At 41.5% G+C, this 13,799-nt stretch overlaps 1 protein-coding gene across 4 annotated transcripts in view; it reads left to right on the top strand.

Annotated features, from left to right (window-relative positions):
• The window catches only part of UGP2 (UDP-glucose pyrophosphorylase 2), a 55,134-nt gene that overhangs the window by 34,824 nt on the left and 6,511 nt on the right, over positions 1 to 13,799 (top strand). For all 4 annotated transcript variants that reach the window (XM_049857585.1, XM_049857584.1, XM_049857586.1 and 1 more), the window contains exons 4-5: positions 11,845 to 12,030; positions 13,333 to 13,466. In XM_049857585.1, the coding sequence (XP_049713542.1) occupies positions 11,845 to 12,030; positions 13,333 to 13,466 (320 nt within the window). The remainder of the gene's footprint in view (positions 1 to 11,844; positions 12,031 to 13,332; positions 13,467 to 13,799) is intronic.

Genomic DNA, 13,799 nt, shown 5'->3' with positions numbered 1-13,799 from the left:
TGTTGGTCCGAATTTAGGCACAGATAGCTGCAAGGGAGGCTGGGAAATATAGTCTTTCATCCTGGATGTCATTGTGGCCAGCTAAAAGTCAGGGTTCTAAAGTGGAAGGGTAAAAATGATGAGGGTGCAGGCAAACTAATAATGTCCGCCACGCCACGTCAGCCTTTATTTTATAAGGGGTGTAATAAGGAGAGAAACATGCTCAAATTCTCTTTTTTAAAATATGGCTACCTGCAGTGTGGAGGGTGGGTAGGAGGGAGGTAGGGAGACCATAGAGACCACTGTAGTGTGCAGGTGCGAAGTGAGCAGGAGACTGACCATGGTGGCAAAGACGATCTCATGAGACTGATAGGACTTGGTCATTGATCACATGTGAGCGGGATCCTGGCTTAGCAGCCAGGTGTGTCTTGGTACTATAGAGACAAGGACTACATGACGAGTGATGAAAGCCATGGGATTGGAGCTGATGGCCTGGGAGGAGGAGGTCTACTTAGAATGGGTTTTTAAAGGATCAGGCAGAGAGGAGGAAAATAGAGTGTGGTGTTTCAGAAGTCAAGGGGGAATTGAGCATTTTAGGATTTAGGAAGTGGTCAGTTATATCACATGCAGCTGAGAGCTCAGATAAGAGAAGTATTAAATGTTATTGATAGGATTTAACAATCAGGAGGTTGGTGATGACTGTGTTAGGAGTAGTTCATGAATGATGGAGGAGAAAACCAGATGTGGCGAGTGAGGGAGTGAGTGGGAGGTGCGGGAGTAGAGGAGAGCGTAGCCACTCTCCCAAGAAGTTTTATCTCCGAGATGATGGAGAAAAAAGGTACCTGGGTGCCAAAGGATGAGTGAGTGCGTGTGTGTGCTGTTTTCTTTTTTAGTTTTCAGGTGGCAAATATTTGAACACGTTCATGCTGATGGAAAGGAGTAGAGAGGAAGAGGCCGAAGATAAGAGGAAAGAAGGGACGATTGATGAAATGGGGGCTTTGGGATGGGCACTGGTGGCAGATTACATTAGGATGGGGGACAGCTCCCCCCTGTAACGAGAAGGAAGGGGAGCAGACAAGGATGGAGTTGCAGCAAGGTTCTGAGGGCATGGTGGCAGAAAGCTGAGGGCATCCCCACATATGACAGCTTTTATTTTCTTTGTGAAACAGGAGTTGAGTGTGTCTTGGTGGCTGAGGGGGTGTTGGTGAGCTTGTTAGTAGTCCACATGACAATGTTGCATGTATAATTTGGCAGCTCTTCCTTCATGGAAAAAAATCTCTGATCTAGGTCTGATTTTTCTGTCATAAAATTGACCTGTGGGACCTTTCACATAATTCAGATTTGGGTCATTAAAAACAAATGAAAAATCTGTTGCCGTTGAATCAATTCCAACTCATACCAACCCTATGTACAGGACAGAGGAGAACTGCCCCGTAAGATTTCCAAGGCAGTAATCTTTTTGGAAGCAGACTGCCACATCTTTCCCCCAAGGAACGACTGCTGAGTTTGAACCGCTCATCTTTTGGTTAGCAGCCGAGTGCTTAACCACTGCCCACCAGGGCTCCTTCTCGTTGCCTTTAGAAATGTGAAGTGAAGAGGCAGTGTGTGCAGTGCCTTGCACAGGACATGGCACGTAGGCTCCGTGCAGAGGTTCCTGGAACACACTGTCCACACAGAACATCTCCCAAACTTGTTTTACTGTTTGCACAGCTCAGTTTCTTTTGGGCAAACTTGCTTTTACTGAAGAAAAGAAAATTCTTCTTTCAGATTGCAATAATCATACCCTTGTGAACCATAACAGGGCAGGTACTGTTAGCTTGCTTGTGGCATTTGGCACCGTCTCCAGGAATCGCACAAATATGCTACCAAGAACTGGGTTACACTACCGCTAATGGGAACAGTGTGTCCATGACTGAGTGATGAATTCGGCTTTTCTTCTAACTGGAAACTAAGTTGTGAGCAGACTTGGCAAGATACAGATTATGGCAGACAATTTTTCAAAGCTCTTTTTAAAAATCTCAGTTTTCCACAGAAAAATTAGGACTGACATTCTAGAGAGCAGAATGTTGTTTAAATCACGGTCCTTAGTAGATTGCCAACTACTTTCTTTCGTTCATTCCCCAGAGGAAGTTGGATATTTGACCCATTCTTTTCTGCCAGCGAGAAAAGAACACGAGGGGCCTGTCCTTCCCTGGACCTTCTGCCACGGAACCTTGAGGTTGCCCTATCTCAGCTGTGGAGGTCCCCCTTCTGCATGTTTTGTTTAGTTGCAGTAGAGTTCTTCTGAGAGCACTGAGTTCTAGTCCTGTCTGCAAGAAATGGCAATGGGATAGTTAGCACGGAAAGCACAAAGGCAGCACTGTGACCAGCGGGTCGGCAGTGCATGGCACTCCCCATTTGTCTGACACCACCCATCTTTGCCCGAGTGAACGAAGCTTTGTGCATCCTTCTGGGGAGCTGAGAAGGAAAGTAAAGGCCAGGTCTAAAACTGTCTCTGCCACTGGGTGTGTCCAGTGTAACTTCTGTTGTTGCTAAGCAGCTTTCTAACACAGATCTCCTGGGCTTGTTGAACTAAAACTAAGCTTTGTGTGATTCCTCCTTGTGGGCGATGAGGCCCCCTGGCAGAGGATGTGGACTGCATCTCCAACACAGAGAACTTTTGTAGGCATGCCAGGGTGATTTATGTGATGGAAAGCTGTGCTTATGCCGTCATTTAACTTGAAATAATGAGCTTTAAACCAAAAAGTGTCCTCATCCTGGAATCAAATGATCAGTACCTTTTTTTGCCCAGGTTTGTGTGTGTATGTGTGTGTGTGTGTGTGTGTGTGTGTGTGTTGGAGGGGGAGAGGCATAATAGGTCATGGAACATAAGGGAACGACTTCCAGAGGAGGCTTCTAACAGCAGCGCTAACCTGACGGCTCTGGACATCTGTCTCCTTTTTGTACGTTACCTTGTTACTTTCTTCCCTTTTCCTCCATGGTTCTTCTCAGAGTCCTTTTCTTGTAGTAGTCAAGTTCTTTGACAGGACCTGTTGTCAATTACCTGCTTTAAGGGTTCGTTTCTAGCCAAACAAGTAGGTGTTATGGAAGCATCACATACAGAGGCACGGTTCCTTGACATTTGTGGTGGGAGGGTAACTCGCTGTCCACTACATTTAGGGACAAGTTTCTAAATGTAACATTTCTGAGAGAATTCTGGGCAGCCACCTCAACAGTAAACAAGTGTTTGTGCTTGTGACATGCCAAGGGCTGTGCCTGAGAGCCTTTATTAACTTAGTTTTGGAATTTTAATGTTGTATTTGGATCAACTCATTTTCTTTCACACCAAATACGTGAAAAGTAATTCAGAATTATATTTTTATTAATGCAAACTCAGGCTCTTAAGATGACAATCTTGGGGAGATTTTAATTAAAAAATATACTTTTTGACTGAAGGCCAAGTGGCCTAGAGTTAAAATCAGTATGAGGCCAAAACCTTGTATCAGCACAATAGAGTAAGTTTTGGGGATACAAGAAAAAATTGCAGTTGTCACAGTTTTGTTTAGAAATCTGGCAGCTAAACTTTAAAACATTGATATTGCAGTGCAAGAACAGTATGGTCATCTGCTCGATGGGTTTGTGGTCACTACATAGCACACCTGTAACGGTAAATAGACTTAGTTTGGTCAGCCAAGGTTGGCAGAAGAGCAAAATATGTTCAACTCTTTTTGCCAGTATTGGATGATGCAGATTATGGTGTTGCTGCCACGATGTCAAGCTTTCCTTCCTTTCTAATATTGTTGTTAGGTGCCATCGAGTCAATTCCGACTCATAGCAACCCTATGTGCAACAGAATGAGATGCCACCAGATCCTGTGCCATCGTCACAATCATTGCTATGTTTGAGCCCATTGTTGCAGCCTCTGTGTCAATCCATCTTGTTGAGGGTCTTCCTCTTTTTTGCTGACCCTCTAATTTACCAAGCATGATGTCCTTCTCCAGGAACGGGTCCCTCCTGATAACATATCCAAAGTACTTGTGTGATGGTTCAAGTTGTGTGTTAACTTGGCTGAGCCATGATTTTTAGTGGTTTGGCAGCTATGTAATGATGTAATAGCTTCTATAATGAGATCTGATGTGATGTAATCACTTCCATGTTGAGATCTGTTATGAGAAGCCAATCAATTGAAAGGGAGTTTCCTCGTGGGTGTGGCCTGCATCCAATATAGGTGTACTTTCTGGCAAACCTTGCTGGCTTTTGCTTGCTCTGGATCCTACAGCTGGCCCCTACTCATCTGACTCCTTGTTCTTGGAACTTGAGCTAGCAACTTATCTGCCAATCTTGGGATTCATCAGCCCCTGCAGCTCCGTGAGTCAGGAGAAGCTTCCAGCCTGACCCACAGACTTGGGACTTTCTGGTCTCTACAACTGCGTGAGCCATTTCCTTGATAAAAATCTCTCTCTTATATATATATTTATAAGCTTCACTGGTTTTGCTTCTCTAGTGAACCCAGCCTAGGACAGTGTTGAAACGAAGTCTCGCCATCCTTGCTTCTAAGGAGCATTCTGGCTATACTTCTTCCAACATAGATTTGTTTATTCTGCTGGCATTCCGTGGTATATTCTTCACCAACACCATAATTCAAACGCATCAATTCTTTGGTCTCTAATAGTAACTGAATAAAATAAAGCCCTATCCCCTCAGTAGCGTCGAACTTAATGATGTGGGTGGAATCAAGCTTTCGGGACCTTCATCAGCGATGTGCCACAACTCAAAATGAGAAGAAACAGCTTCAAACATCTGTTAATAATCAGAATGTGGAATTTGCAAAGTATGAATCTAGGAAAATTGGAAGTCATGAAAAATGAAATGGAACACATAAAGATTGATGTTCTAGGCATTAGTGAGCTGAAGTAGACCGGCATTGGCCATTTTGAATCAGACAATCATATGGTCTGCTCTGCCAGGAATGACAAATTGAAGAGGAGCAGCATCACATTCATCATCAGAAAGAACATTTCAAGATCTGTCCTGAAGTCCAGTGCTGTCAGGGATAGGATGATATCCACATGCGTACAAGGAAGAACAGTTAATACAACTGTTATTCAAGTTTACGCACCAGCCACTAAAGCCAAAGATGAAGAAATTGAAGATTTTTTGAACTTCTGTAGTCTGAAATTGATCAAACATGCAATCAAGATGCATTGGTAATTACTGGTGATGGGATTGTGAAAGTTGGAAACAAAGAAGAAAGATTGGTAGTTGGGAAATACGGCCTTGGTAATAGAAATGACACTGGAGATCACATGATAGAATTTTGTAAGACCAACGACTTCTTCATTGCAAATACCTTTTTTCAGCAGCATAAATGATGACTATATGCATAATCTCGCCAAATGGAATACACACACAGGAATGCAATCGACTACATCTGTGGAAGGAGAGGATGGAGAAGCTCAGTATCATCAGTCAGAGCAAGGTCAGGGGCCAACTGCAGAACAGGGCATCAATTGCTCATATGCAAGTTCAGGTTGAAACTGAAGAAAATTAGAACAGGTCCACGAGAGCCAAAGTACGACCTTGAGTATATCCCACCTGAATTTAGAGACCATCTCAAGAATTGATTTGACTCATTGAACACTAATAACTGAAGACCAGACGAGTTGTGGAAGGACATCTTACGTGAAGAAAGCAAAAGGCCGTTACAAAGACAGGAAAGAAAGAAAAGACCAAAATGGATGTCAGAAGAGACTCTGAAACTTGCTCTTCAATGTTAAGTAGCTGAAGTGAACAGAAGAAATTATCACATAAAAGAGCAGAACAGAAGATATCAAGGGCGGCTCTAGAAGACAAGATAAAATATTATAATGAAATGTGCAAAGACCTGGAGTTAGAACACCAGAAGGGAAGAACACACTTGGCATTTCTCAAGCTGAAAGAACTGAAGAAAAAATTCAAGCCTCAAGTTGTAATATTGAAGGATTCTATGGACAAAATATTGAATGATGAAGTAAGCATTAAAAGAAGATGGAAGGAATACACAGAGTCACTGTACCAAAGAGAATTGGTCAACGTTCAGCCATTTCAGGAGGTAGCATATGATCAAGAACCGATGGTAGACGTCCAGGCTGCACTGAAGGGAATGGTGAAAAACAAGGCTCCGGTAATTGATGGAATGCCAATTGAGATGTTTCAGCTAACTGATGCAGCTCTGGAGGTGCTTACTCATCTATGCCAAGAAATTTGGAGTAGATCCAAATTTGGAATAGATCACTGATTGGAAGAGATCCATACTTGTACCCATTCCAAAGAAAGGTGATCCAACAGAATGCAGAAATTATCAAACAGTATTATTAATATCAAACACAAGTAAAGTTTTGTGGAAGATAATTCAAAAGTGGTTGCAGCAGTATGTTGACAAGGAACTACCAGAAATTCAGACCAGATTCAGAAGAAGATGTGGAACAAGGGATATCATTGCTGATGTTAGATGGATGTTGGCTGGAAAAAAAGAATACCAGAAAGATGTCTACCCCTGTCTTACTGATTATGCAGTGGCATTTGACTGTGCGGATCATAACAAATTATGGATGACATTGCGAAGAATGGGAATTCCAGAACACTTAATTGTGTTCATGAGGAACCTGTACCTAGACCAAGAGGCAGTTGGTTAACACAACAAGGGGATACCACGTGATTTAAAATCGAGAAAGGTGTTTGTCAGGGTTGTATCCTTTCAGTATAATTATTCAATCTGTATGCTGAGCAGATAATCCAAGAAGCTAGACTATATGAAGAAGAGCAGGGCATCAGGATTGGGGGAAGACTCGTTAACCTGTGTGATGCAGATGATACAACCTTGCTCGCTCAAAGCAAAGAGACCTTGAAGTACTTACTGATGTCAGTCAAAGACTACAGCCTTCAGAATGGATTACACCTCAACATAAGGAAAACAGAAATCCTCACAACTGGGCCAATAAGCAGCAATATCATGATAAATGGAGAAAAAATTGAAGTTGTTAATGTCATGGATTGAATTGTATCCCCCCCCGAAATACGTGTCAACTTGGTTAGGCCATGGTTCCCAGTATTGTGTGGTTGTCCTCCATTTTGTGATTATAATTTTATGTTAAAGAGTATTAGAGTGGGATTGTAACACCCTTACTAAGGTCACATCCCTGATCCAATGTAAAGGGAGTTTCCCTGGGGTGGGGACTGTGCCACCTTTTATCTTAGGAGAGATGAAAGCAGAGAGGGGGGACCTCAGTGTGCTGGGAGCAGAACGCATCATTTGGACCCAGGGTCCCTGCGTGGAGAAGCTCCTAGTCCAGGGGAAGATTGATGAGAAGGCCATTGGAAAGAGAAAGCCTTCCCCTGGAGCTGACCCCTTTGAATTTGAACTTTTAGCCTACTAAAAAAGAAACAAATTTTGCTTTGTTAAAGCCCTTTAGTTGTGGTATTTCTGTTATAGCAGCACTAGATGACTAAGACAGTCAAGGATTTCATTTTTCTTGGATCCACAATCAACACCCATGGAAGCAGCAGTCAAGAAAGCATAGGACGTATTGCATTGGGCAAATCTGTTGCAAAAGACCTCTTTAAAGTGTTAAAAAGCAAAGACATCATTATCAGGACTAGGTGTACCTAACTCACGCCACGGTATTTCCAATCACCTCATATGCATGCAAAAGCTGGAAAGCGAATAAGGAAGACCGAAGAAGAATTGATGCATTTGAATTACGGTGTTGCTGAAGAATATTGAGTATATCATGGACTGCCAAAAGAATGAACAAATCTGACTTGGAAGTACAGCCAGAATGCTCCTTAGAAGTGAGGTTGGCAAGACTTCATCTCATGTACTTTGGATATGGTACCAGTAGGGACCAGTCCCTGAAGAAGAATTTGATGCTTTAGAGGATCAGTGAAAAAGAGGTTGATGAGATGGATTGACACAGCGGCTGCAACAATGTGCTCAAGGATAGAAAGGATTGTGAGGATGGTGCAGGACCGGGCAGTGTTTTGTACTGTTGTGTGTGGTGTTGCTATGAGTCAGGACTGACCAGATGGCACCTAATGACGACAAATTATTTATTCTTTTAATTCAGTTATGAGTGTACTGTTAGGTTTATTAAATCCAGATAAAATCAGTATTCTGATTATTAAACTTAGACTCCCGATTCTGTATTCCATTCCAGATTTTGTATCTGGGAATGGAATAAAATAAGGTTTATGAGGCTCAATTTACCATAGAATTTGTTAGCTTATGTCTGTATTTGAGTCTTCTGCACCGTCGCTCCTTCTCCCAGATATATTACATACCCATAGAATATATTACTAAGTATAGACCCTTTTCTAGATAAATTTGCATTACTTTGGAGTGTCCTCTAGCGTATATGCCACTATTAAAAAATCTTAGCTTGTTCTCCCCCCTCATTGCTTTTCTTCGAGAGTGTGTTGACTGTTCTTGGCCCTTTGCATTTTCATATACATTTTAGAATCAGCTTGCCAATTTCTGTACCAAAAAGACTCGGGCTTTTGATTAAGATTGCATTGAACATTTTGGGGGAGAATTGACATCTTTCCATTAGTAGGTCTTTCAGTCTATGGACTTGATTCACATATCCCTGTATTTATTAAGGCCTTTAATTTTTCTCAAAAATGTTTTAAAGTTTTTTAGGTAGAAGTTGTGCACACATCTTGTTAGATTATTCCCAGATATTTGGTATTTTTGATGGTATTAGAAAAGATACCTTCTTAAATAATTTTATTTTCTTATTTTTTAATTTATGTATAGAATCAGTTGGGTTTTATTTGTATATTGACCTTGTATCTTTAATGTTGCCAAGTTTGCATTCTAATAATTTATTTTTGAGTTCTTTGAATTTTCTATGTACAAAGTTACACGATACAAAATTCTCTACCGACAAAATTGTATCACCTGTGAACAGTGACAGTTTTGTGTGGTTACGAGTTGAGTGCTATCTGGCAGTGAGAAATGAAGGGACTGCAGCTACATGCATCAGTATGGATCAGTCTCAAGCATAACATTGACTTAAAAAAGCAGACCATAAGAGGGTAATTTATAGTAGGATTCAATTTATTAAAGAGCTTTGGAGACAAGTAAAATTAAGTAAATTATTGATAGGGATACATACATAGGTCGTAAAACTATAGAGGGAGTTAAAAAAAAAAAATTCAGGATGGTAGTTACCTCCGGGGACCAGAGGGAGATATGAGGAGGGACGGACACATGGAGGCTTCTACGTTATGGCAGTAGTCTTCTCCTTCACATTTATTTTTTCAACTGTATGTATTTTATAAAATTGTATATGTACGATGTTTCACAATTAAAAATTTTAAAGTGGAATGGAAAACATAGGTCTGTCTCTCCACCTGTGGGGAAGAAAAAATATTAGTCTCAGTGTATCAATAGAAATTCAGGAAAGTATTGAATATTAATATCTAATGAATGAAAGAAGTATTAAATAGGTAAAAATATTTCTGAACTACTAATTTTACCTAAAACAGTGCATGAATAGGGCTTTTCACTTAAGTTGATTTTCACACCTTCGTGTGGCCTCTGTAAATATTAGATTCTTTGCTGGCAATTGAAAAGCAGCTGTTAAATAGAAATCCTTGGGTTTTAAAAAATAATTGGAAAATAAAATTTTAAAATGTCTTGGTCTCATTCGCTCATCTTTTGAGTAAATATAATGGGCCCAGGAAATTCTTCTTACCCAATAATAGACTTCTAGAAGCCATTGTATCATGGTGGCGTGCCTTTAACTAGACTGGCTGATTTCAGCAGCTGGATTAGAAAGCTCCTCTATCAGGTGACAGAAGGTTCCAGCTCTAGTGTGGCACTTAAATTAGACTTTAATCTCTTCTCTTTATATATTTTTAATTTTTATTTCTTCCTTCTAAAAAGAGGCTTTTATTTTTTTCCCAAGCAATATTAGCAGTTTCTTTGACCCAGAACCCAGTGCTGTCAAGTCAATTCCAACTTGTAGATGAGTTTTTTTGAAGTGCTGAACAAATGATCATGGCAGTAAATTAGAGCATCCTTCTAGGAATGTCAACTGGGCACTTTGTGTATGGGGTGGGTGGTGCCAGTTGGTATCACCCCGCCATTGTTCTCACCTGGCCCAGGTGCTGTTAGGGAAGCGACCTGGGTGGTCTGTGTTCTTTCCTGCCTCCCTGTCCTCCTTGTCCTTGGTGTTTAGGTAGCACCCCTCTGGAAGACTGTGGTGCCAACAGGCCTGTCGCCTCCTTCCATCTTCTTCTGTCACCAGCCCCTCTTTTGGTTCATGAATGTAAATGGCCGCTGAAGGCTTTTTAGCAGATTCCACCAGGAAGATTGAGAATCCTATCACATTAGAAAATAATTCAGGTCGAGTGATAATTGGGGTGATAACCAGGGGAGAGCCTCTGAGAAGAGTGCTTCACACTCCTCAGCATTGACGTCACACAAGAAAGTATATTCATCTGCACGCATGGTATCAGATTTTGGAGGTTAGTGTGTTGCAGGGTAGAGGAAATGAGAGACTGAGTCACAGACTACTGTGTTTTTATAGAAAGATCTGTTAACAGCAAGAGTTGTGTGGCCAGGAATCTACATATGACATGTGAATGTACGTGTTTGTCTGACTAAGCAGAAAGGACTTTTGGTTTCTGCAGGCCTAGACCACTTCACTGTGAGTTCATCAGCTCCCTTTCCCAATCACAGGCTTCACCCATCTCTCTCTCTCTTACACACACACACCACCACCACCACTGTCATCATCATCATCATCATCACACACAGGACACAGAAAAAACAAAAACAGTGAATGTTCACTGAGCACGTGCTGTGGTTTTATTTTTTCAGACCATCCAGCTGTTGTCTGTCCCACCCCAGGATGTAACTGAGGAGTCCATTTTGAGGACCTATTTCATTAAAGCAAAACAACAACAAAATGTGTCTCATAAATGGATAGAAAATATCTTTTTAGAGGCTTTCATTCTTACTATATTTAGACTTGCTTATGCCTCTGCCTTGAACAGAGGAATTGTGAGTCTCCGCTATGCTGTTGTTCCTCTCCTATATGAGAGATGTTGGAGATGAAGGCTCCCTGCTCACAGAAATAGATGAGGGTGTGAGGGAGGAGGTTGAGTTGGGATTCTTTCCAGCTCCAACACTTGCCCTCTCCCTTCCGGGGCATTTGTTGGAGTAATGAGACCACGTAATTTTTCAGTATGGGCTTTAAACAGTCATGTCCTGAGTGAATTCCCAAAAGTTGAATTTTTAAGGAAGGAGTTCTGTCGTCGAACACACCTAGAAGTATGCATGGAAAGCCTGCGTCCCTTCCACTGAAGAGTAAACTTCCTACTGAGTGGAGGAGAATGGCAAGGAACAAGTGGTTTGGTTTTTGCCTCCTTTGGAAGAAGGACTAATATGTGATCATATACTTTTATATACTTCTCCAGAATTGGAGCCGATCCATACAGTACACCAGAAATATTTACAGACTTGATGAGTTTTGCATATCCCATTTGATACGTTGGTGCAAATGGGGAATTCTGAGTTCTTGAAAACAGTTGAAGAGACTTGGGTGTTCTCACCGCCACCAAACATTTGTGGACAATAAATTTTTCATCATCTTTTACTCTAATGTACATGAACCACTGAGCTACTTCTATGTGCAAGGGAAGTTACTTAAAAGTACATGATTTTGAACCAAAAAGGCCTGTGAAGCTCCAGGAAATTCAGTTGAGACTTTCTGCAGAGAAACCAAAACTCTTTAAGGAAGCATGGAAATAGCCCTGGACTTGATCTTCTTTAACCTCAGAAAGCTGCTTGAATTACTTCTATCTATCTATCTATCTATATATATATATTTCTTTCAGATTCAACCCTATGAAAAGATCAAGGCCAGGGGCTTACCTGATAACATATCTTCTGTGTTGAACAAGCTGGTGGTGGTGAAGCTCAATGGTGGTTTGGGAACCAGCATGGGCTGCAAAGGCCCTAAAAGCCTGATTGGTGTGAGGAATGAGAACACCTTTTTGGACCTGACTGTTCAGCAGATTGAAGTGAGTAACATTCAGCCTTTCTCATTTGATACTGAAAGAAGACAGATTAGAGTGGACCTTTTAGGTTATTATAAATGTCGCATTATAAAATGTAGCACATGTGGATTTGAGCTAGTCAAGGAGTCTATCTTTAGTCTTGCTATTAGTGTAAAAAAGGCTTGGTGTTTTTAAGGGGAGGTCCTTAGAGTGATGTCAAAGCTTTTGATCTTAAGTAGCATCTGAGGTTGCTGAAATCTCTGAATCTGTTAGGATCTTCCTTTGATCCTAACACCTCTCTGCCCCCTCTCCTCTAGTGGCCGCCTTCCTCACAGGTGGGGAGATCCGGCTTTGTTCACTCCTTCTGGGAGGCTGGGGGCAGAGCTCACATACCCAGTGGATGCCATGGGAGTTAAGAGCTCTTCTTGGCTTCTCTGTTACAATAAAGTCATTAAGCATAGACGATAGGCTTTTCAAGACAGTGGACCTATTTTCTTCATTTTTTTATCCCTAGTACGTAGTGTGGTACTGGCACCCACAGTAATAACACCAGCATTAACAGCAGCTAATATTTTTCCAGTATTTGCACCAAGTACTATTCTAAGCTCTTTACGTGAATTGACTCATTCGTTCCTTTCAACAACTCAGTGAGGTAAGTGCTGTCATCATCCCCATTTTACAGATGAGGAAACCAAGGCATGGAGAGCTTGAGTTACTTGCCTAGGATTCCCTAGCTAGTTAGTGCAGAACCAAAATTTGAACACCGGGCAGTCTGACTTCTAAGACCCTGTTCTTCCATTCTGTGTTGCCTCTTAGCCCTTCTTAGAGATGGAAAAATTTCAGCTAGAGTGTGATAACAGAATTGTTGGCCATTAATCCTGAGACTAGGGAGCCATGTCTTTATAATGTGTGTACTTGCATCCCTGCAGTGTTCTGGACACAGAGCAAGTGTTCGATCAAGTTTATTATCCACACGTGAAGGCCTCATGGCACTGTGGCCGCACCAGCAGCTCCAGTCTGTGGTCTGGCGGGCCCTGGCTCTGCCGCTGACCTGCCCGCTCATGGGCCTCAGTGTAGGCATCTGTGAAATGCAGATGGTAGTTTTCTCTCAGAAGGCTATGATTTCATGAGCAAGGACATGGCAAATTGCTTAGCACAATGTCTGGCTTATGCCAAGCAGCTTTTTCTTATGTCAAATCTGTATGTTCAGCTATATGTTAAATAGGTGCTGCTTCAGACATTTTTTGATTAACCATTGAGTTAATTTAAATTTTTAAGCAAAAGAAAAGTAAATCTGGGTAATCTGATTATCATTTTCCCCTCTAGCATTTGAACAAAACCTACAATACAGATGTCCCTCTTGTTCTAATGAACTCTTTTAACACGGATGAAGATACGAAAAAAATACTACAGAAGTACAGTCATTGTCGTGTGAAAATCTACACTTTTAATCAAAGCAGGTACAAGGAGCAAAAGAAGTGACTTCTGGGTGTCACTCTGGGGGAGGAAGGGCGTCTTTGCCTTGTTTATCGTGTAGTAGCCTAAAGACACCCACGTGCCAAAGACTCTTGTTTGCAAGTGTTTGCTGCCTTTAAAGACTGAATATTAGTTACTAGATATGTGATTTATAATCACTCTGTGGGTCTGTAACTTCCAATTCCTAAAAAAAGAATTTGTTGGAGTCTGTGTTGAACTTTGTTCCTGCTCAGAATATTGAAGCATAGTTAGGTTTTTGCTTTCTGAGGGCATACTTGGTCTCCAGGTGCATCTGCAAATCTTCCTGTGTGCCACAT

This window comes from Elephas maximus, chromosome 17 (assembly GCF_024166365.1).
Source record: "Elephas maximus indicus isolate mEleMax1 chromosome 17, mEleMax1 primary haplotype, whole genome shotgun sequence".
Classification (NCBI taxonomy): Eukaryota; Metazoa; Chordata; class Mammalia; order Proboscidea; family Elephantidae; genus Elephas; species Elephas maximus.
Note: the sequence above shows the minus strand (reverse complement) of the source record. Positions and strands in the feature narration are given on the sequence as shown.